Source organism: Panthera uncia (genome assembly GCF_023721935.1).
Source record: "Panthera uncia isolate 11264 chromosome D3 unlocalized genomic scaffold, Puncia_PCG_1.0 HiC_scaffold_8, whole genome shotgun sequence".
Classification (NCBI taxonomy): Eukaryota; Metazoa; Chordata; class Mammalia; order Carnivora; family Felidae; genus Panthera; species Panthera uncia.
The window spans coordinates 82,974,399-82,997,105 of NW_026057586.1; the positions used below are offsets into that span (position 1 = coordinate 82,974,399).

Consider the following 22,707-nt stretch of genomic DNA (forward strand, 5'->3'; position numbering starts at 1 on the left):
TTACGTGTATTCCAAATCAGCAGGTTTGAGCAGATCGTGATCAGTCAATCTCCGCAGGGGAAATGTGGTAAAACAACAGCAACGACAACAAATTTTGGTATATTCTTGAAAGTCACTAGGTTTGTGGAGAAAAATCACACATGATTCTTTCAGAGACCCTAAAGAAGCATCCTCTAATGACAGAGCATGAAGGCAAGCAGGAGGGCAAGCCAAGAAAACCAACACATCAGAATGGGCCAGAGCCCCCTCTGAAGGGCGTCCAGGTCCTCCCTCGGGGCCATGCAGACTCTGCTTTCAAAGCCAAACTGGGCACCTACCTCAAGAACAACGTTAGTGCAGATTTTAACGTCCCCAGCCTCAACAAGAGCCTGGTTCAGTACATCTGTGTCCTCCAGTCGGGCTAGCGTTTTATTCAGAGACTCCATGAGGATGGACTGAACAGTGATAGGGATCTGCCAAGTAAAGGAGATGGCTCACTGAGGACACCGTCCAATAGAGATGAATCGGTTACAGTAACGAAAAACTGGAGACAAACTCCGCCGCCGACAGACTGCCAAGCAGGGAAAAGCATGCCACACAACAGTATGCATATTATAGTTCCACACTTGCAAAGATACATTTGCTTATATGTAGATATATTTACACAGAAAATACTAGAGAAGGATATTACCAAATCTTTCAAAGTGGTTATCTCCGAAAATCTATGTTCACACAAAAACTTGTACACAAATGTTCACAGCAGCATTCCTAACAGCCAAAAACTGAAAACAATGCAATGATCCATCAACTGATAAATGGAAAAATGTAGTATGGCCATACAAAAGAATATTATTCATCCATAAAATGGAATGAAGTGCTGATTCATTCCACAACATAGATGAATCTTGAAAACATGATGCTAAGTGAAAGAAGCCAGACACAAAAGGTCACATATTACATGATCCCATTTATCGGAAATGTCCAGAACAGGCAAATCCACAGTGACAGAAAGTAGATTAGTGGTTGCCTAGGGGCTGACGGAGAGGATTAGAGAAGAATGAGGAGTGCCTGCTAATGAGCACAGGGGTTCTTTCTGAGGTGATGAAAATGTTCTGGGTGGCTCGGTTGGTTGAACGTCTGACTTCAGCTCATGTCACGATCTCACATTTCGTGAGTTCAAGCTCCACTTCGGGCTTGCTGGAGCCTGCTTCGGATCCCGTCTCCTCTCTTTTTGCCCCTCCCCAACATGCGCGCGCACACTCGCTCGCTCTCTCTCGCTCTCAAAAATAAACATTTTAAATTAATTAAAAAATGTTCTGGAATTAGGTAGTGGTGATGGTTACACAACCTTGTGAATATACTAAAAACTGCACAAATCGCACACTTAAAAATGGTGAGTTTTATGGTATGTGAATTGTATCTCACATTCACATATATTCACCTCCAGAGCACAGCTCCTACCGATAAATGCCCTCATTCTGTACACATGAGCACATTCTGCACATTCCCAGAACAAAGCTCCCTATACCCCCACACCTTCCCTGAATATACCCTTGGCCCACTTCACACCCAACTTCTACACACACCCTTACACACACACACACACACACACACACACACACACACACACACACACAGTGGTGGGATCATGGTAAGAGAAAACAGAGACAGATAAATCTTTCAAGCAGAATCAGGAAGCTCTGTTTAACCCAATGCTATTAAAGGACATTTTTCATGGGGCACTTGGGTGGCTCAGTCGGTGGAGTGTCCAACGCTTGACTTTGGTTCAGGTCATGATCTCACCATGTGTTGGTTCAAACCCCGTGTCGGGCTCTGGACGCTGACAGCATGGAACCTGCTTGGGATTCTCTCTCTCCCTCTCTCTCTGCCCCTCCCCTGCTTGTGTGCTCCTCTCTCTCTCCCTCCCTCAAGATAAATAACATTGTTTTAAAAAATAAAGGACATTTTTCATTTATGGCCACAGCCAGCAGAACAACAAGCAGCAAGCAATCCTTTAAATGGCTCAACCCTCTAGGGAGTTGGGCCTCTTCATACCATGTGACAAATCTGATGTTTGCTTTAAATGTCAGTGCTCAGAAATCACTGTTTAGGAAGGAATCTAACTTGTATCTAGTTGTTTATATTGCTTTGAACTTTGCCCTCAATCATGTACCATGCTGTTTATAATTCAAAATTACTAGGTATTTAAGCTGTCATTTTATAGATAAATAAGTAGTTGTTACACATCTGCTCCCATGACCAAGAGGACCTGTAACTGTCCTTATAAGTCAAACCTCTAGGAACGTGACAGGGTTTGGAAGCAAAGACAAGCTGTCATGTGACAACAGTGGCAAAAGGGCACCACCAAGCACCACAACACCCTCTGCATAACAAGCCCACCAATCCACGTAAGACCTACACAGGGAGTCCCTTGCTATGAGTTAACGAACTCCTCAGTTTACATCCTCAAAGGACAACCCTGGATCTCTTTATCTGAACCCACTGATCCCTGGTTCAGCACGAATCCTGGGTTCTAAGAAAGCGCACACCCCTCCACACCAGCCTGTGATGGAGCCATTCCGGTGGTATACAGACATAGTTGGCAAAAACCGAAGGGCCCAGGTTAGACAAGCTTTGGAAAGACTGGTCTGGCAACAGCCACTGGAATAGTCACAGAATGAAAATGGTGGGGCTACTCTGGTTTCCTGAATGTCCTATTCGGTCCTATCCCACCCCCAAGCTACCCTGTGGCCAAGAACTAAAGCGTACGTAACAGTGGAAATATAGTGCCGTAACTTAATCTCTCATTGATGGTTCAATAGATATTAACAACGATTCCAGGCAAGCCTAACAGGCTGCACTTAACAGGGAGCCTAGATCCGATTTTTATACTCCTGATCCTCTAACAAATCTTGGAAGTTGCTTTTTAAAAATCTTTATCAACAATCTCTGGTATTAGTTGATATATTTGTCCTTTAGAGCACAAGCTTTGGTATCACACAAATCTGAGTTCTAAGTCCCAGTGCCACTTCCTGACTGCATGGCCATAGGAGGCAGAGAAGGAATGTGTGTGAAGCTTGTAACTGGGGGCCTGGCACACAGTATAGCTTGTCCAGTGTTGTGGTTGAGAGTTAGGTCTTTGGAGATTCCTATCCCAGCTCTGCCACTTCCCCACTGGGCAGCCTTGAGCAAGCTAATTCAACTGCTCTGTAACTCACGTACCAGGGAGTGACAACAGGCCCCACTCCCAGGACTGCTGAGACTAACAGACTAATGGACTTCAGACGTGCATAGGAATGAGAACAGTGTTCAGCACGCAGCACGCCCCTTCCCATAACACCCGTCATCCTCACACTAGGTCTTCCCTGCTTGATTGAACCAATCCCCTAGGCACTGATTCAATTAACACGTAACCCACTGAGTACCCAGTACATACTAGGCACCAGCTTACTACTATGGATATGTCATGAACAAGATGGACAGGATCGCTGTCCCCACAGACCGTTCAAGTTTTGAATGGTAGAATCAAAGCACTTTGATTTGAGGTATTTGAAAGCTAGTCTATTGTATGGTTTTCAAACTGGGTTCCTGGGAGCCATAGGTTCCTCAGAAGGACTAAACAGGAGAGAGATGGGGAGGCCAGGCAGGTGGAGAGCTCTGGGCCCCACCCCTGCTCCAACCAGGGGCTTTGGATTCAATCCAACTTAACACAGTAGGGAGAGTTCTGCTTAAGATCACATTTGAAAAACTCTGAACAAGTTTGAAAACACCTTCACAGATGAGGAAATCCAGGCCTACACACAGAAGTGTGAAGTCCGAAGTCACATGACTATTTCCTTTCAAATGTCTACCTCAAACACATTTGTGTCTAGAGACTTGACGAAATCAATTACAGTAGGTATCACTGTCCCAAGTGCTCCCTGGGCACCAGACACTGTGCAGAGTACCTAAGTGCATTCTCCCACTCAAGCCTTACACCTTTTCTGGGGCACACACTTACCATCTGCTCAACAACTGGGGAGAGTGAGGCATATGTCATATGAGAAAATAATGGCGAAGTTGAATTTTGAACCAAGGTCAACCAATTCCATGAGCTTTGGTGGGAGACCATGACAAGGCCATCAACTTGGTCCTCCTTGGGGACTGTATTCACAGGCACAGGGTGCAGACCCAAAAATAAGGGGTAGATCCATGTTCCTTTGCTCTAACATACCCACGAGAAGACCTTGGCCTCCCGACCACAGCCTGACAGAGCCTCTGGAGTGGGGTCGGACAGAATCGACACCCATACCTCAACCCCTGAAGCTATACCAAGAGGGTTCAGCTCCTACACAAGTGTGGACATTCACAGGACCATTCACTGTTTCTACCTTCTACCCCAGACAGATGGACAGAAGGCATCCTGGTAGCTAACCAGCTCTCCTGACAGGAGACCAAGAAGATCTAAAGGGATGCCTGGAAAGCACAGAAGCCAATGGGTGTGAACCCATTGTCAATAACATAGCTAAACCATTTAAATATGAAAAAGTGCAAACTATGAAAACAGGGGTTTTGAAAATTTTGTATTTTTCAAAATTTTACAAATTTTCAAAATCTGTAATTACAAAAAGGTCCTCTACTAAGGAGTTTCCCTATTTCATTTCTGTTTGCCTTTTGGCAAATGTTTTTGTTATTGGCAGTAAGGTACCCTTCTAATCATAAGTGTATTCATTTCAAAGGGCTCAAAAATAAGACCATATATTATAATCTATCTTACTTTCCACCAAGAAATACTCTTACCTCTGCCTTTGTTCTTAAACCAGGCACCTAAACAAAAAGAAACAACAAATTTTGTTAAGTACAACGGAAAGAAACATTTCTATTGCTTTTTCAGACCGCAGGTTAAAGGATATATTCAACTTATCACAGACTTCACAAAGAAGAAAACAGTTTCCTTAATCAAGACTTGCCACCTACATATTTTTATATCTATCTCCTAACCCAAAGGTAACTTTATGTCTTCCTTCCATATTCATTTCTTTTAGACTGGAAGCTTAATGGAACAGCCTGACAGAGCTGGTCTCTGGAAGCCTCCATGCTTCACTGTAATCTTTACGTACTTTCTACATGGTCACCAGTGACACAGTACTGTGGGGGAGATGTGGCTCCTATCCTCCTAGGTCACCCTCCTGCACCTGTCCTCACTGGAAGGCCACTGTCACCGGCCCAGGTGATTCCACAGCCTCCTAACTGCTCTTCCTGCCTTTAGCCCAAACTACTCAATGGCGAGCTCCTGCATCCCCAACACAGCAGAGTACTCTTCCGAAGGCCTCGGCCTCCCTTCACTCTCCGTCCCCGTCTCCCCCAACCTCACTTTTCATCATAAGACACCCTACCAGGCCAAAGGGAACTCAGGGGTGGGGGCTGAGTAGACATGTTTGGGGAGGCCTGGGCTGAGAGCGCGGAGACTGCACGCTTGAGGGGCTACTTGAGCACCACCATGAGAGGTCAAATACCTGCAAGAATTCAAAGATCTACGTGGCTGACTTATGAGGAGAGGGGAAGAGGGAAAGGGATGGGAGAGGAAAAGCTTAAACTTGGTTCTGAAAACTGCAGCCCAGATGAATACTGATGTCATGGACCAGCCTCCTCCCTTCCCGTTCCCCCCAAAATAAGGAAATCAGGAGGTGAGGGTTCACAGCAATCATATGGTTTTTCATTATTGAAAATAACTTTTACCTCTCACAACCCTCCATGCCATCCACCAAGTGGGCCAGTGGCCTCTCTTATTGACTCCCTTCCGGCTTTGGTCACTGCAACCAGAAAGAAGGGGCCTCGGTAACACCGTGACCTCTTCCCCTTCTCCAGCAACCCTATCTCCTACCTGTCTCTTCCTGCTTATTTCATCAGTGAACCAGAACGTGGATTTTCTATTCTTTTCCAGCCTGCTTCTCAGAGAGGTATCTTTTTGGTGCTGATGTGATTATTTCTGCCACACACATTAAGATGTTTTTATAATTTCTAAAGTTTTCAGTTCTTAAAGTCTTTTTTTATTCAGGAGACAGACATTATCGGTTACCATGAAAATGAGCGAGAGCCCCCCCCCCCCGCAAAAAAAAAACAAAAAAACCCACAATGACTAAAAGCAAAATATGAGCTATGTAAAAATAAAAATTATTTTAAGTGATTATTTCAATATCTTTGGTAACAGTATACTGAAGAACCAGAGAAGACAAATTTAAACTTGAATTGTCAATCAGGTACTGAAATTTTTCTATACTTGTCATTATTTCAAAAGAGCGCAAAGAACATGAGGCGCCTGGGTGGCTCAGTTGGTTGGGCAGCCAACTTCAGCTCAGGTCATGATCGCACGGTTCGTGGGTTCGAGCCCCACATCGGGCTCTGTGCTGACACCTTGGAGCCTGGAGCCTGCTTCCGATTCTGTGTCTCCCCCTCTCTCTGCCCCTCCTCTGCTCACGCTCTGTGTCTGTCTCTCAATAATAAATACATGTTTAAAAAAATTTTATAAAAAAAAAGAGTGCAAAGAACAGAAAACAAACCTGATGAATAAGTTTTGCTTCAAAATAATTCTTACCCTCAAAATTTTAGGGCTGCTGTAATAAGCCATGCCCAGGGCTTCAATTTCTTCACACTGTGCCAAATTTATCCTTCTGGTGCACTTAACAGCTTGGTTCACCAGAAATGCTAGAAATAATAACGTTCCCAAGGGAGGAAAAAGAGAGAGAGAGAGAGAGAGAGAAGAAATTTTTCAACTGTCCAATGGTAACTAAAAACTTGTAATCTAAGTAAAATCGTAAAATAAGTTATAACACAGATATACAACATGCTTCACATAGGGTTTAAGAAATTGTGTTTTGAATAGGTTATACATTCACACAATTCAAAAGGCACAAAAGGATATTGAGAGTCTCTCTCCAACCCTTGTCCCCTTCCCCCCATCCCCGCCCCGGCCCAGCCACCACCAGAAACAACTGCTTGTCTCCAGAGACAATCAGCGTCAAGTTTGTTGTGTATCTTTCTGGAAATATTCTACGCAAATAAAAGCGTGGGTATATGTATTTTTAGTATTCCTTTCCCCTTTTAGAAACAAATATGTGCAATATATTCTGCCCTTCACTTTTTTTCACTGAACAATATATTCTGGAGTTCAGTCTAGCTCAGAATATGAAGAGATTTCTCCTTTTTTTTTAGGGATAATCAGTATTCTATCATAGATCTGCCACAATTTATTCAACCAGTTCCACATTAATGGACGCTTAAGTTATCTCTGGCTTTGCCATCACCAACAATGCTGCGATCTACAATTTTGCATGTGGGCCAGACATTCTGTAGGACCAACTCCTAGAAGCAGAACAGTGGGTCAAAGGGCATATTCACCTGCAATTTTGACACATACTGCTAAACTGCTCTTCACAGAGGCTGTACCAATTTATGGTCCCACCAGGTATGTAAGATCAATTCCTGGAGATCAAGACTCTCCAGAGTCTTAAATTTCTTAAGCTTTGCCAATCCATTGGATGGAAATGGTATCTCAGTTTGGTTTTAATTTACACTGTTCCTATTGTGAGCAAGATTGAGCATCTTTTCAACAGAATCCACTTCCATTCCTGTACGAAATGATGTTCCATTCGGCCACATGTGACCATACACTACTCAGCTAGCTTCTTCACTGTGATGCTGCCTGCTGCCTTAAGGATTGGAGAGCCATGTCTGCTGCCTCCCACTGCCAGGACGGTGACTCCACAGAGTCTATGATGCTCCTGAAAGGAGAAGCAGGATCCATGGGAAGCAGCTGCATGGGCTGCATCCCTGCTCTGCCACTGCCTGAGCGGGCCTGAGCAAGAAACTGAATGTTCCTCAGTTTCCTCATGGAAAAACACGTGGAAGCACTTAATACAATACCCAGCACAAAGTAAGTGTTTAATAAACATTAGCTATTGACAAACTTTAGCTCCAGTGAAGAAAGAACTTCCCCCAAGCTTGGCAGGGTTAAACAACGGTGGGCTGGTTTCGGGTAGTGAGTTCCCCATCACTACAAGTGCTCATGCAGTCACATGGTAGAAAAGATCTGGGCACTGGTTGGGAATCTAAACTGCATAACCTTTGAGACCTCTTTCAAAGATAGACTATTTCTAGTTATGAAGCCTGTTCCATTATGACTACTATAAATTTAAACTAAGACCAAACTCTGTTTATAGAGAGAAAGAAAAAATTGCCCACTGTCTTACCTGCAGGGTTATCATCAGTGCAGAGAGATGATGTAAGGGGAGAGGGAAATCTCAAGAATGAATCTGAAGTCTGCAGACGAACCCCATACTGTGAACAGACCAACCAGTAGCTATTATGGTGCTATTAAAAGCATTCATTCAACACTTACGAGACACCTACTATGTGCCAGACAGAGTTACAGGCATCAGGAACACAGTGATGAACAAAAAACAGATATGGTCCCTGCCCACACGGAGCTTACACCCATGTGCCCCATCCCTTTCTTTTAAGGATGTATGTCTCTGTGTGTGAACATTATTGTATTTGCAGGGTTTTTGTTTTGTTTTTTTATTACAGAATTCCTCCAGAGAGGTATAAAAGAAGTTGACATAGCATCTCCCAATGCAAACAGAAACTGGGTAGCCAGCAACGGAAGTGAGACAGGTAATTATTTTTTATTAGCAATAATTATTTAATAACAGATACGGTATACATCAAAATCATAAAAATGATAGGCCTTCTTTCCCAAAACCAAACCATGTGAAACTTTTCCCCAATATTCAAATCAAAATTTGCAGCTGTTGGGCATACAGCCAATTTTCTTGAATCTCGGTGCCAACAAGGATCTAGGGAAACAAGCCCTCTCCTTCACTGGACCTGGGAGTTTAAACTCCTATAATCTTTCTGGAGGGCAACCTGAGACAGAGGTTTTAAACTTCCATTCATTTCGCCCAAGTTAATCCAGTTATAGGAATGTATCCTAAGGATTTAATCAGACAAAGATATACGTATCTATCAGAATGTTCCTTATGGATTATTTATGATAGCAAAAACCGGAAACAAATGTCTGTTAATAGTGGAATGGTTCAACAATAAATGATGATACATACACAGAGGGTATACTTTGTATCAGTAAACTGTAGCTCCGACAGTAGCTCTGATAAGTTACTTTCCTAGACTGAAGTTTCTTTTTCTCATCGGTTAATGGGGACAAGACGCATTATTTCAGGGTTGTGTGAAGTAATGTCTGGAAAGCTTTGCACAGTGACTGGCATGTGGAAAATGATCAAGAAATGGTAATTTTTATATTGATATGGGAAGATGCGTAAGATTTATCACTGAATAAAAAAGGAAGCTTACATAACAATGTAGATAACTACAAATCCTACTTCCATACAATACTATACATGTATATTTTTATAGATGCACTTAAAAATCAGGAATATATGCTGATCTATTAACAGTGATTTCCAGTGTGCATTTTCATGGACACTATGGCCTTTCCATCATATGTACCTCGATGCTTTTACCTTTTAGAATTAGCACAGAATGTTTTTATATTTCTCTTTTAAGATGTTTCCAAAAAATCTGAAGTTTATTCAAAGTTAATGTATATTACATTGAAAAGTTTACTAATGGATAGCATATAAAATAGCACACATTTTTCTAAAATCTGTAAAACTAAATACAGCTTTGAGAAGTGGACCAGGCACACAACTAATCCACTCTGTGTCCCCAACAGCATGACTCACACACTCTGCTGCGTCTTTTGAGGTGGAGAAGCACAAAGATTTCTGCAGAGAAAAATGCAGGCTCACTAAAGAATCAAAAAACCTTACGTTAGAATTCAACTACTCAATTTTAATCTTTGTGATCTTTGATTTGTAGGCATGAACATGAAGTTTTCCCCTCTGTAATGTGAATTCTGTCTCAGGGAAACCAGTTTTGCTGAAAACATACTGAAAAATTAACTCACAAGGACAGGATATTTGCAACAAGATGAATGGACTTAATCAAGTTCTTGATTCACCTCATATTTTGCAGTATCTGGAGCATCTGACTGGATTGTGAAAGAAATCTCTGATTCTGAATTCAAGGAAAAACCATCAGATGTTTCCATCAATTTATCAAAATTATTTTCATCAGGCACTTCTGGATTAATAAATGATAACGCAGGTTTATCTGTTTTTAGAAAAAGTATTCTAAGTCAGCATACAATATAATATGAGCATTATATATAACACATAATATTTTGGAAACAGCTTTTAAGTAGCATTAAGGCTGATGTGAAGGGGGCCTGGGTGGCTCAGTCAGTTAAGTGTCCAACTTCGGCTCAGGTCGTGATCTTGCAGTTCGTGAGTTCAAGCCCCTTGTCAGGCTCTGTGCAGACAGCTCAGAGCCTGGAGCCTGGAGCCTGGTTCAGACTCTGTATCTCCCTCGCTCTCTGCCCCTCCCCCGCTCGTGCTCGCTTGCTCGCTCTCAAAAATAAACATTAATTTTTTTTTTAAAGGCTGATATGAAAAAAAAAGTGTCTCTTTCCATATTTACTTTACCCAAAATTTCTCGAGTCTTATTAAATAAACAGGATCCCCAGGTTCAGCCTGTTCCTCTAACAGTGTGGAAGTAATGGTTTGTAAAGCCTGCAGGCGAAGCACAGCAAAAGCCAATAATAATCAATCTTTCTGCAGCCCACGGACTGGGGAGCCGGCTGCATCAACCTCAGAGGTACAGCTCTCTGCAGATGGTGACAGGGACAAAAGACTGTGTTTCTACCATCACGCAGCCACCTCCAACCAACGCCCAGGAGAACAATGTGCTGTGTATGGAATAGAGAGGAGGAAATGGGCTGGTATGCTCAGTTGCCTGGTCTTACGTCATAGGACCCAACAATAACTGACCAGTCATTACTTTAGATTACCAATCACAGAGCATTCGTCTGGTTTTCGACTGCAAGGGAACGAACTCAAAATATAAAGACGTTCTGAAAAGATGATGAAGTTTAAGCAATAAAACCATAAATATGTCTTTGATCTTGGATATCTTAATAACACTTTGCACTTATATGTACTTTTGGCTCTAGACCCCTATCTGAGCTCAATGCTCAGATAAAGATAAAGATCCTGTTTTCATGCAAATATTCTTAGTAAAAATAAAAGAGAAAAAAGGAAATTGAAACCAAAGCTGAACCTGATTTTCAACCATTAAAAAACCAGGAGAAAATAAAAAACTACATAAATATACACACAACCTAAATAAATCTAGATTCCTACGCATGCCTACATATTATAAACACCTGTGAAATAAAGTATGCAACTTCAAAAGACAACTACATAAGCACATAAGTTTTAATGAAAATATGCGTGCCCACAGGCCTATCAAGCTTTTGCAGTCGCCTGTGAAAAGGCCTCAGAAGATACACCTGAGCCAAACCATAAACTGAATGCTTTAAATCTAACTGAATGAGACATTTTTTCCATAAAAGAACTTTTTAAAGAAAAAATTTCCAGGGCTTCTCAAAGTATATCAGCATCAAATACTTACAGTTTGTAATATGAATGCAGAAAATAGATGGATTAATCTGGTCAACAAGTTTAAATATCCTTTGAGGTGGGTTTGCTGTAAAATTCAATGAATAGATGGCTGCTTTTTGACTACAAAACTGACTATCACCCCTGGAAATTAAAAAATAGTAATACAAAATTTTAAGGCATATGCACACAATCTTAGCAAGATTATTTTAAAACTGTCAGATGCTTGTACCGTGCTACGTTAACAACTACGTGGAAGATATTTATGAAAGCGTGATGTTAGAACTGAATCCATTTCTATTTGGTTTATTCAGTGTTAAAATGTTCGGCATTTGAAACTTTTTCCTTTAACAGAGAAAATATTAAGACAAGTAGAATAACCTTTAAGGAAATCGTATCAAGTACAGAATATAGATCAGGGTATAATTTTGATGTCAATGAACCTTGTAAAACTCTGACACCATCAATTATAAAATTTTGCAGAACTTCGGATTGTTTACAAGTACCCAGAATGGATCCAAAATTCCTTGTCTTTAGAATAAAGCTGCCTTCAACAGACTGAAAATCAGAAACTGTGAAGTCATCTGGAAGTTTGGGGGCTTAGAAGTTAGGGTACAGTCAAGACTTGAACCAATCCCAGATTTGACAAAGTGTAATCATTTTGATACAGGTATGGTGTGAAGATAGCAAGGTAACAAAAATGGGATCATATTCTATGTGCTGCTTTTAAGACCTTTTCTCAGTATATACTGCCCAACATTTCTCATGTCATCAATATGTTTTTGCAATACTATATGAAATGGCTTCATGCTATACCAATTTATTTAAGTAAGCTACCCCAATCTTTTTTAGCCAATTCTCTACTGTTGGTCTAGGTTGTTTCTCGCTTTCCCCGATTACATATAACGCTTTAACATCACCCTTGCACATATTTATGAACGTCTCCAGCTATTTCCTCAGGCTGTGTTCCCTGAGGTAGAATTGCTGGGTCAAAAGGTAGGTGTATTGTTCAAGGCTTCTGAGACATACTGCCAGATTCCCTCCAGAAAGGGAAGACGCGTGCTCACCAGTACTGCAGTTAAGAGTGCCTATGTCCCTGTACTATTGCCAAGAATACACATTATTCAGTTTCTACACTTTGCCAATTTCACAGGCAAAAATCTGCTATCTCATTGTTTTAATTTGACTTTTCTCATTTACTAGTGAGTGTAAACATTTTTCCATATGGTTATTGCTCACTGGTATTTCTTCGGGAAGGTGCTTCTTCATACCTATTCAACATTTTTTATGAGGATATTTGTCTTCTCATTGGTTTGCAAGAATCCATTTTTTAAGAATCTCGAGTGTCATGTGTTGTAAATAGTTTTTCCCTGTTTGCTACCTTTCAATTTTATGGTGTTTTTTGTCATAAAGAAGTTTTAATCTTTTTTTTTTTTAAGATTTTATTTTTGGGGCATGTGGGTGGCTCAGTCAGTTAAGCATTAGACTCTTGATCTCAGCTCAGGTCCTGATCTCAGGGTCATGAGTTCAAGCCTGGTGTTGGGCTCCATGCTGGGCATGAAGCCTTACTTAAAAAACATTTTTTTTAACCCAAAAGTTTTATTTTTAAGTAATCTCTACACCCAACATGGCGCTTGAACTCACAACCTTGACATCAAGAGTCACATGCTCCGTGGACGGAGCCAGCCAGGTACCCCTTGATTTTTTAAATAAAATTATCAATCTTTTATGGTTTGCCCGTGGGCTTATGCTTAAAAGATATTCCTTAACCCAAGAACAACAAATTTCCCCTATATTTTTCATTTTTTCATTAATTTTTTTAACATTTTACTCTTTGATCTATTGGTAATTTACTGATATAACGCTATGATGCAGAAGTCTAACATTTTTACTTTTCAATAGTTACCATCTTACATCATTTACTGAGTGATCCAAACTTTACTCCATTGTTGTAAAATCATACTTACTATATATTAAACAGGAAAAAAATACATAGTATTTTGTGGGTTTTTTAAAATCAGTACACAGAACAGATTTTTGGACTATTCTCATCCTGATCTACCTATCTGTCTTGAAGCAATATGCATTACTTTCATTACTATAATGTTACGACATGTTTGAAAGCTGATAGTTTGCTCTTCTTATTCAATAATGTCTTGGCTGTTCTCAGGTTTATTCTTCTAGATGAATTTTCAATCATGCTGATGTATTCTCCACCCCACCCCCATCTGACAATGGAATTACACTTCAAATTAAGGTGTTTGGTTTTTTTTTAACTATTTTTATCTATTTATTTAATTATCTGAGAGACAGTGAGCAGGGGACAGGCAGAGAAAGAGGGAGAGACAGAATCCCAACCACGCTGTGTGGTACCAGCACACAAACCATGAGATCATGACCTGAGCCGAAATCAGGAGCCGGATGCCCAAGTGAGCCACCCAGGCACCCCTATGAATTAAGTTTTTATAAGTTAAAGTGTTTACATAATGATTCTTCTCATCCCACTACAAAAATTATCTCTCCATGTATTCAAATGTTTTAGGTCTCACACCATATTTCAGTTTTCTTCACATAAATTCTAAGTACTTACGTTTTATGTGACATTTCTATGGGGTGTTATGAATAGGACCCATTTTCATTATATTTTTTGATGGTTATTGCTGAAGTATAAGGAAGCTATCAATTTTATAAGTGGCTGCTTTTCCAAAAGCTCTGTATAATTCTAATGGCATATTGGTCATTACTGTGGGCATAAAGAACCTATAAATAGTATTTATGAGAAAAGATCCAGCACTAAAAAATTTACGAGGCCTACTGCGTCTTAAAGGATGTACAGGAGTTAGAGAGTGCAAGAATGGCATTGGCCAAGGATGGGTAATGTACTGATGAGGTGTAGAAAATTCTTGAGTACCAAAGTTCGGATGCATGGAGGAGACAAGACGGGTTAGTAGGAAGTAGGATCTGAAAGAGTTTGGGGATAGATCTGAATCGGGATAGATCTGAATCCAGGCTAAGAAGTATGTAGGTAATGAGAGCTTCTGAAGGCTTTTTTATAGCAAGCGACAAAATGAGGTATGACCTTATACAGAGGGAGTAGGAATGGACAGACACAAGGGCTAGTGTAAAGAATTCAGTAGAACGGAACTCCTTACTCTTCCCCTTCCAGTCTGCCTGCTCTCAAATCCTGTGCAGTGGAGGGGTATCGGTTCTGCATATGTCTCTAGTCACCACCTTCAGCGTGGGGAGGAGGGCACCTGTTCATCCGTATCTCCAACAGTTTCTTACTTGGTTCCCTGCCACCAGGCTTAGCCCCTGTGACCCATCATCATCCGTGCTGCCGCAGAACTGCTTAAGGTGGGAATCTAATCCCCTCACCCCTGGCATCCTGCAGAGTTCAGGACAAAACCCAAACCCTCAGTGTGCACACAAGGCCCCTCAGGATCTGACCCCGGCCACTGCAGCATACTCCTCTCAGTCCTGCTCTCCAGCCACACTCAGCTACCTGCAGTTAAGGCAACAGGCCAGGCCATACCCCCTCACTCCCAGGACTCTGTCACGTGGCTCCCTCGGCCTGGAATGCCCTCCCCAATTCCATGCCGGCCAGCTTCACATCCTTCAGGACCCAGCTCAGACTGTCTTTTCTAGAAAGACTTCCTTAGTCCAACTGCCCAGGTTAGATGCCACTCTTCTCAGTTGTCTCAGTGCCTGGGGCAGCACTGCCACCATTCCTCCGTCTCCCTTTGTCAGTGAGCTCTTGGAGGGCAGGGCCGCATGTAGCTCATCTTCTACACTGGTGCTCATGGAAGCACGAGGTGTGAAAGACAGCTAGATGGAGAAGGCAAAGAAGAGGCAGGAGTCAGGGTAGCCTGCAGGTTCTGACCTAGCTGTCTTCCTGAGAGGACAGTGGTAGAGAAGTCAAAAGAGAATACCAGAGGGCCGGTTAGGGGTGGAGGGGGGAAACTCACCCACAGAGTCAACTCACTTCTAATGAAGGCCAACTATGTGGCAGGAGCTAGACTAGGCACTAGTGACAGAAAGTATGTAAGAGGGATATTAATCTTGCTTTCATGAACCTCACATCTGGTGAGGAAAACAGACATTAACCTAATAACCTTAACAATAAATTTACAAATCATTAATTAGCTGCTGACAGTTAAGCATATGTAAACAAACCTTTTATGAATTAGAACCTACATAATGAAAATAATTAATTAGGATTATTAATTTTTATTTCATTATTTCTACACTTTGTATTTAGGAGAAAGTCGTAAGTAAAACTAACTCATGGGAATGCAAACTGGTGCAGCCACTCTGGAAAACAGTATGGAGGCTCCTCAAAAAATTAAAAATAGAACTACCCTATGACCCAGCAATTGCACTACTAGGTATTTATCCATGGGATACAGATATGCTATTTCAAAGGGGCACATGCACCTCCATGTTTATAGCAGTGCTATCAACAATAGCCAAAGTGTGGCAAGAGCCCAAATATCCATTGATGGATGAATGGATAAAGAAGATGTGGGGGGCACCTGGGTGGCTCAGTCAGTTAAGCGTCCAGCTTCAGCTCAGGTCATGATCTCACAGTTCATGAGTTCAAGCCCCACATGGGGCTCTGTGTTGACAGCTCAGAGCCCGGAGCCTGCTTCAGATTCTGTGTCTCCCTCTCTCTCTGCCCCCTCCCTGCTCATGCTATCTCTCTCTCTCTCTCTCTCTCAAAAATAAATACACTTTAAAAAAAGGTTTTTTAAACAAATAAAAAGATGTGGAGAATATACATATATCTCTCTCTCAAAAATAAACTTAAAAAAATTTTTTTAAACAAATAAAAAGATATGGAGAATATATATATATGTACGTACACACACACACACACACACACACACACACACACACACACTGGAGTATTACTCGGCAATCAAAAAGAATGAAGTCTTGCCATTTGCAACTACGTAGATGGAACTAGAGGGTATTATGTTAAGTGAAATTAGCCAGTCAGAGAAAGACAAGTATTATACGACTTCACTCATATGAGGAATTTAAGATACAAAACCGATGAACATAAGGGAAGGGAAGCAAAAATAACATAAAAACAAGGAGATACAAAAACATAAGATACTCTTAAATACAGAGAACTAACTGAGGGTTGTTGGAGGGTTTGTGGGTAGGGAGATGGGCTAAACGGGTGAGGGGCATTAGGGAGGACAGTTGTTGGGATGAGCACTGGGTGTTATACATAGGGGATGAATCACTTGAATCTACTCCTGAAATCATTACAGCACTATATGTTAACTAACTTGGATGTAAATTAAACAAATTTTTAAAAATGAATATTTATAAATGTAACTTTTTAAATGTAAATAAATAAATAAGTAAAGGGGGCAGAAAACTAACTCAAAAAAAATTCTGAGGTCCTTTCCTGAGGGCACTATGGATTCAGCTCTAATGTCTATACCAGGAGTCCACAAACCACATCTAATTTTGTAAAACTTCATTGAAACACAGTCATGCCCATTCATTTACACATTGTCTATGGCTGCTTTTGCTCATCAATGGTAGAGTTGAGGAAGTTGCAACAGAGACCACTGGTCTATGAAGCTTTTTTTTTAAGTTTATTATTTATTTTGAGAAAAAGAGTACACACAGGAGGGGCAGAGAGAGAGGGAGGGAGGGAGGGAGGGTGGGGAGAGAGAGGAACAGAGAGAGAAGCCCAAGCATACTCCACATTATCTTGGTGTGGAGCCTGATGCGGGGCTCGAACTCATGAACCGTGAAATCATGACTTGAGCCGCAATCAAGAGTTGGTCGCTCAACCGCCTAAGCCACCCAGGCACCCCTGGCCTGTGAAGCTTAAAATATTTACTATGTGGCCTTCCACAGGAAAAGCTTGCTGACCCATATTCTAAATAGTCTATATCTAAAATTCAGTATTGACTAATAAAAAAAAAAAGATTCTAAATAATCATCTAGAATTGGAGCTGAAATCTCTCTCAGGCTCCTGTTACTTACTAAGGCAGAAAAGCAGAATGGTTTCGAACAAAGATTTAACTATGATGTAGCCCAGATAACCAGAAAAGTAATCTGACTACAACATACCATTCTCCAAACATTTTTACAATATTGGGAGTAGATTCACTTTCTCATTGATCAATAAAATAGTTCTTCATGGAAAAACACATCCTACTTCCAAAAAGCATTCAATCTGTCAAGTATCAACTGCTACAATTTGCTACAAATTCAGCTACAGAGATAGCTAAATTTAAGTTAGCTATCTCTGAATAATAAATTGGTCCCATCCTGAATAAATTAACCTCTTTTAAGTGCTATATTTTTCAAAGAGCTTTGAAATCTGAATTACGAGAAACAAACCATTCAGAAGAGATTATTTCTTAACCTGATAATCAACTGGGAATGTTATTTGCCATTATTCTCCTATACAATGTGAACTGTGAGAATCCCCAGATTTACACATCATAAAAGTATAAACAAAGCTTTCCTATCTAATTTTTTGTTACAAGTACTATATCCACAACAAAAGCTGTAAAATTAAACTGCACTTTTCACCCTACGCTATATACATGAGACTAATTCACCTATACAAAAACGTGCACATTATCTGTTTACAAATCAGAGTGAAATGTAATTCAGTCTCTGGAAACAAAGATTTCCTTATACTCTCAACCAAGTAGACCCTCTCTTCTCTTTGGCCTGCACTGTCAGCTGGCTGGATGCAAATAAGGCATACTCCAAACATATTGGTTTGGACAGCATGGCTTCTGAATGATGCAAAATTCAGGAAACCGGGTATGGGTTTTTCAGCCTGGAAGACTTTTCACTTTCTGTCCTCAAATTTTATAATCTTGGTTCAATTCCATCAAAACTGCATGCATCACAAACTTACGTGACCCTTGGAACTGAACAGGCAGAAAAGACACTGAAATCCACGGGGCTGCAATCAGGATCACAACAGCAGTTGACGTCACACTGTGCTGGAGACAAGTCACAGACACACAGAGCAGCAACTACAGAAACAAAAGAGGTGGGATGCAGAACTTCACAATCAGCAGGGAGTGACTGCCCCCTGCCACTGCAAAGTACCAAAAGTCCATATCATACAAAAGGTCCATTTGATTTTTCCCTCTGCACTTCAGGTTGGGGGCGGAGAGGGAAATTTGTGAAGTGAAAATTAGTCAGTTTGAATACTCCTCAATCTGAAGTTTCCCCAAAATAGCTAATCATCTGACTCACTTGGAAAGTTCTGTTTGTGCTTTACCTACAAAGACTCTGATTTGGTAAGCTATGAAACCCAGACATTTGTGTTTTTCAAAACTATCCAGGTGATGCCAATAATTTAAGAACCAGCATGCTAAATCACTTGCCGGACCATAAGAACCTGGTGTAATAGTACAGATTCCCAAGCCCCTCCTCTGGAGACTCTGATTCAGAGGAAGAGCCCAATGAAGGCCACCAGGAATCAGGGTTCTCAATCTTATTTCTCTCCTCAGATGTCACCTTGCAGCTTTAAAACAGAGCCCACATTCAAACTATTAACCAAGAATCAAACTGGCTCAGGTGCTTTGTACCTGGGGTTCTGGAAATATCTTTGGTAATTTAGATAATAAAACATGGGGGGGGGATAGAAAGGGTAGAAATCTCCCCAGTTCACAACATTTAATTTTTAATAATGACTATCTGGATTTTTAAATCTCTATTTTATTCTGTCAAACAGGGGAGAGATAACCCTTTTAAAGATGGCAGAGCACAAGAATGATAAACAGGGAATTCATGGTAGTAATTATTCCTGAGAAGAGGAGAATAAGATCATGCTTCAGTCTTACGTAAAATGTTTTGTTTCCTTTTTCAAAAAAAAAAAACAAATCTCATGCAAAACAAACAAGGACCTTAAGCAAATGGTGGTAGAGAGTCAATTCAACATTCTGATTTGCATGAATGAACTATTTCACGACAAAAATCAGCTTTACAAAATACACCTCAAAAAAGGTACAACAGGGGCGCCTGGGTGGCTCAGTCGGTTAAGCGTCCGACTTCGGCTCAGGTCATGATCTCGCGGTCCGTGAGTTCGAGCCCCGCGTCGGGCTCTGTGCTGACAGCTCGGAGCCTGGAGCCTGCTTCAGATTCTGTGTCTCCCTCTCTCTCTCTCTGCCCCTCCCCTGTTCATGCTCTGTCTCTGTCTCAAAAATAAATAAACGTTTAAAAAAAAAAAAAAAAAAGGTACAACAGCATCCTCTGGAAGGAAGTGTAAGAGGAAGGTTTTGCCAATAAATACACAATCCTTTCTTCATCTGAGACACAAAAGTTTTCCCCCTTAAGCTTACATACTTCCCTCTAGCCAAGGACTCTCCTATGTGCTTAGAGAAATGAAAAGGCAACGTGTGCAAGCTAATGTAAAAAAAAAAAAAAAAAAAAAGTGTTTAGGCTCCCTGCCTTATGCGCTTAAAATTACAATCTTGACTTGTTTTTCAGAACTCAAAACCCTTGTAAGTAACTATATGACCAGTAAGGACAAAGCAATAGTGTTTAAGAACGCCACTTAGGGAAGACAAAAAAAAAAAAAAGGTCTCTATCCAGGATGTGAGTGCACTTAATCAGCCAACAAGTATCTGCTGAGCGCTCCCAAGGTCTAAGTAGCGCTCAGCTGCTCTTCTAGACCTCTTAACATCTACATGCCTGGCTCTAGAGCAAGATATTAATGAACAGAGCTCAGACCAAGAATGAAGTTATCACTTTTCTCTTCTACCTATAACCCATTCTGCACGTGGTGTTCAGTTCTCCACTCCATCAGCCCCTGCTCCAACTCAGGGCAGGGGTGGGACCTAATCAGGCAACTAATTCACCTACCCAGAAAATGGGGATAACCCACACCATTGGGAATTAAATGAGATACATTAAGATGAAAAGCTTAGCACAGGGCCTGCTGCTACACAGTAAGCAGTTAATAAATGCCAACTGTCATTTCTTATCATTACAGTCACAGATCTAGAGAGGGGTCCTTTAAAAAGATGAAATGCAAATGCATCCCCCATACTGGAAAAACAGCCCTGAACACATGCCCGAATAATGATGCTTCAAGAATAGATTTATTGTGGGGAGAAAGTACATAAACAGATGGAATACTTAGATGGATAAAGGACAACCCAGTCCCAACCTTAGAGAAGTGTGGGTATTGAATTCTGTTCCTGTATATCATTTATTTACCTCCCCTAATTCACCAAATCGACAGTTTCAATATAGAAGTTTGGTTAATATATACTGAAACAGAAAATGTAAAAATGTATTTCTCTGTACGTTTCCTTACACACAATGTATAAAGGGGGCCCTCTGGAAAAATGATGATTCAGGAACTGAAGTCCTAGAGTATATGGTGTCAGCCAATCACAACTTTTCAACTAATACTGAGCCTTACTCAAGATCTTTTTCTCTCACAAAGGAAAAAAAAAAATACTGCATGCCTATTGGGGTTACAGTCAGAGGACTTACAGTTTTGATGTTTTGGTCTGGTTTGTTTTTTGAGATCACAAACCCCTTTGAGAAACTGCTCACTGCTAAGAACCCTCACCCAGAAAAAAGCATATTCACAAAATTTTGCACTCTGAGCATCTCAGGGTTACAGCCATCCCCTTAAGTCATCCATGTCTTATCACATTATACAAGATTCACTAATGTGTAACTCCAGCATTAGGTCCCTTTCTGAGAAATATGTTAATTATCCCTCAGGATGAATCCTAAGAGGTGGGCATCACCCCTCACCTCATCGCTTCCCACCTCCAACTCAACATGGGAGGAATCCTGGGTTTTCATAACTGAAGTCAACAGACAAGGGCCTAGTCACATTTAGTAAACTAGACATCTGGCGTCTCTTTTTGATAAATCAAAAGTTCAACGCATCCTACGCATTCAACTTCCATAACTGCCCAGAAACTTTGGATTTACATAATTTCACCTTTGGCTGCAAAGGTGTAACAATTCGTTCATTATTACCTCTAGCATAATGTTGTCCAGGACCACTGCAAGTAATTGCAAAGATTTTATACTGTCACACTTACACTCTGTGAGCCTCAATTTTCTCATGTGTAGGAGAGGAATAATGAGGTCTATCTTCCCTTAAGGGCTGCTGAGAGACTCAAAGCCTATGAAATACTTAGAAATGCCTGCACACAGCTGCGTGTTCCATAAATGTTAACTATCATTATTACATCCTCACCCGGGCTAACCGCTCCAGGTTGGATCACTCTGGATCCCCAGGAACTGCCACTTGGTACCCACCGTCCGTGACCGGAGTGGGCCCGGGGGCCTGGGGGGTTCCGAAGGGCCTAGGAGACAAGGCGGGTCGGAGAGTCATCCAGGCTGCCTCCGTAGAGTTGAAGCCCTCCGTCGTCACAGGCGGGGTGGCAGCGGCCTGGGCGCTCACGGAGGCGCAGCAGTCCAGGAGCACAAGAAGGAGCGGCCGAAGGCCGGGGGAACCCATAGCCCCGCGGAACCCCACGCGACCCGCAGCGGGGACCCCGCGCGTTGCCTGGCAACCGCGGCCTGGCGCGGGGCATTATGGGAATGGTCCCGCGAGGCCACACGAGACCGCGGTGGGCGGGGCCTGGGTAAGGCCGGCTACGAGGGGCGGGGACAGGGGCGGGACGAGGCGTGAAGACCTGGGGTGGCGTGAAGCTAGTGAAAGCTAGTAGGGGTGAAGGGCTTGTAAATTCCCGCAGCAGTTTGCAAGCCAACTTCCAGGCTTGTTTAAAAAATGCGTGTTTCCAAGTACTTTCCCGGGATTCACACTCAGTAAGTCTGGAGTAGCGTCCAGAAATATATATACATATATATTTTTTTTAATTACGTGATTTTTTATGGTATTTTTGTGCTATATTATATTGCTAGACTCTATTTTTTATTTTTTATTTTAGAGAGAGCATGAGCAGGGGAGAGGGAGGGGGAGAGAGAGAGAGACAGAGAAAGAGAAAACTTAAGCAGGCTGCGCACTCAGCGAGGAACCCCACGTGAGGCTCAATCCCATGATCCTGGGAAGGTGACCTGAGCCGAAACCAAGAGTCCAATCATTAATTGACTGAGCCACCCAGTCACCTCCAGGAATCAATATTTTTAACAAATGTCCTGACGCAACCAGTGACAAGAGGGAAATTTGGGAACCTATCCCCTAAAGCTACTAAATATATATTTTTTTTAATTTCTAATGTCT

At 41.6% G+C, this 22,707-nt stretch overlaps 1 protein-coding gene across 5 annotated transcripts in view; it reads right to left on the reverse strand.

Annotated features, from left to right (window-relative positions):
• The window catches only part of TCTN1 (tectonic family member 1), a 28,692-nt gene extending 6,629 nt beyond the window's left edge, over positions 1-22,063 (reverse strand). For 2 of the 5 annotated variants that reach the window (XM_049619323.1, XM_049619322.1), the window contains exons 1-8: positions 21,780-22,063; positions 18,397-18,517; positions 11,509-11,639; positions 9,998-10,149; positions 8,208-8,295; positions 6,554-6,663; positions 4,759-4,785; positions 318-452 (exon numbers count right to left, since the gene is read on the reverse strand). In XM_049619323.1, coding sequence (XP_049475280.1) covers positions 318-452; positions 4,759-4,785; positions 6,554-6,663; positions 8,208-8,295; positions 9,998-10,149; positions 11,509-11,639; positions 18,397-18,517; positions 21,780-21,981 — 966 coding nt within the window. In that variant the 5' untranslated portion in view covers positions 21,982-22,063. Of the gene's footprint in view, positions 1-317; positions 453-4,758; positions 4,786-6,553; positions 6,664-8,207; positions 8,296-9,997; positions 10,150-11,508; positions 11,640-18,396; positions 18,518-21,717 lie in introns of all 5 variants that reach the window. The other 3 variants (XM_049619325.1, XM_049619324.1, XM_049619326.1) reach the window with 3 other exon arrangements.
• Between the last annotated feature and the right edge of the window lie 644 nt (positions 22,064-22,707).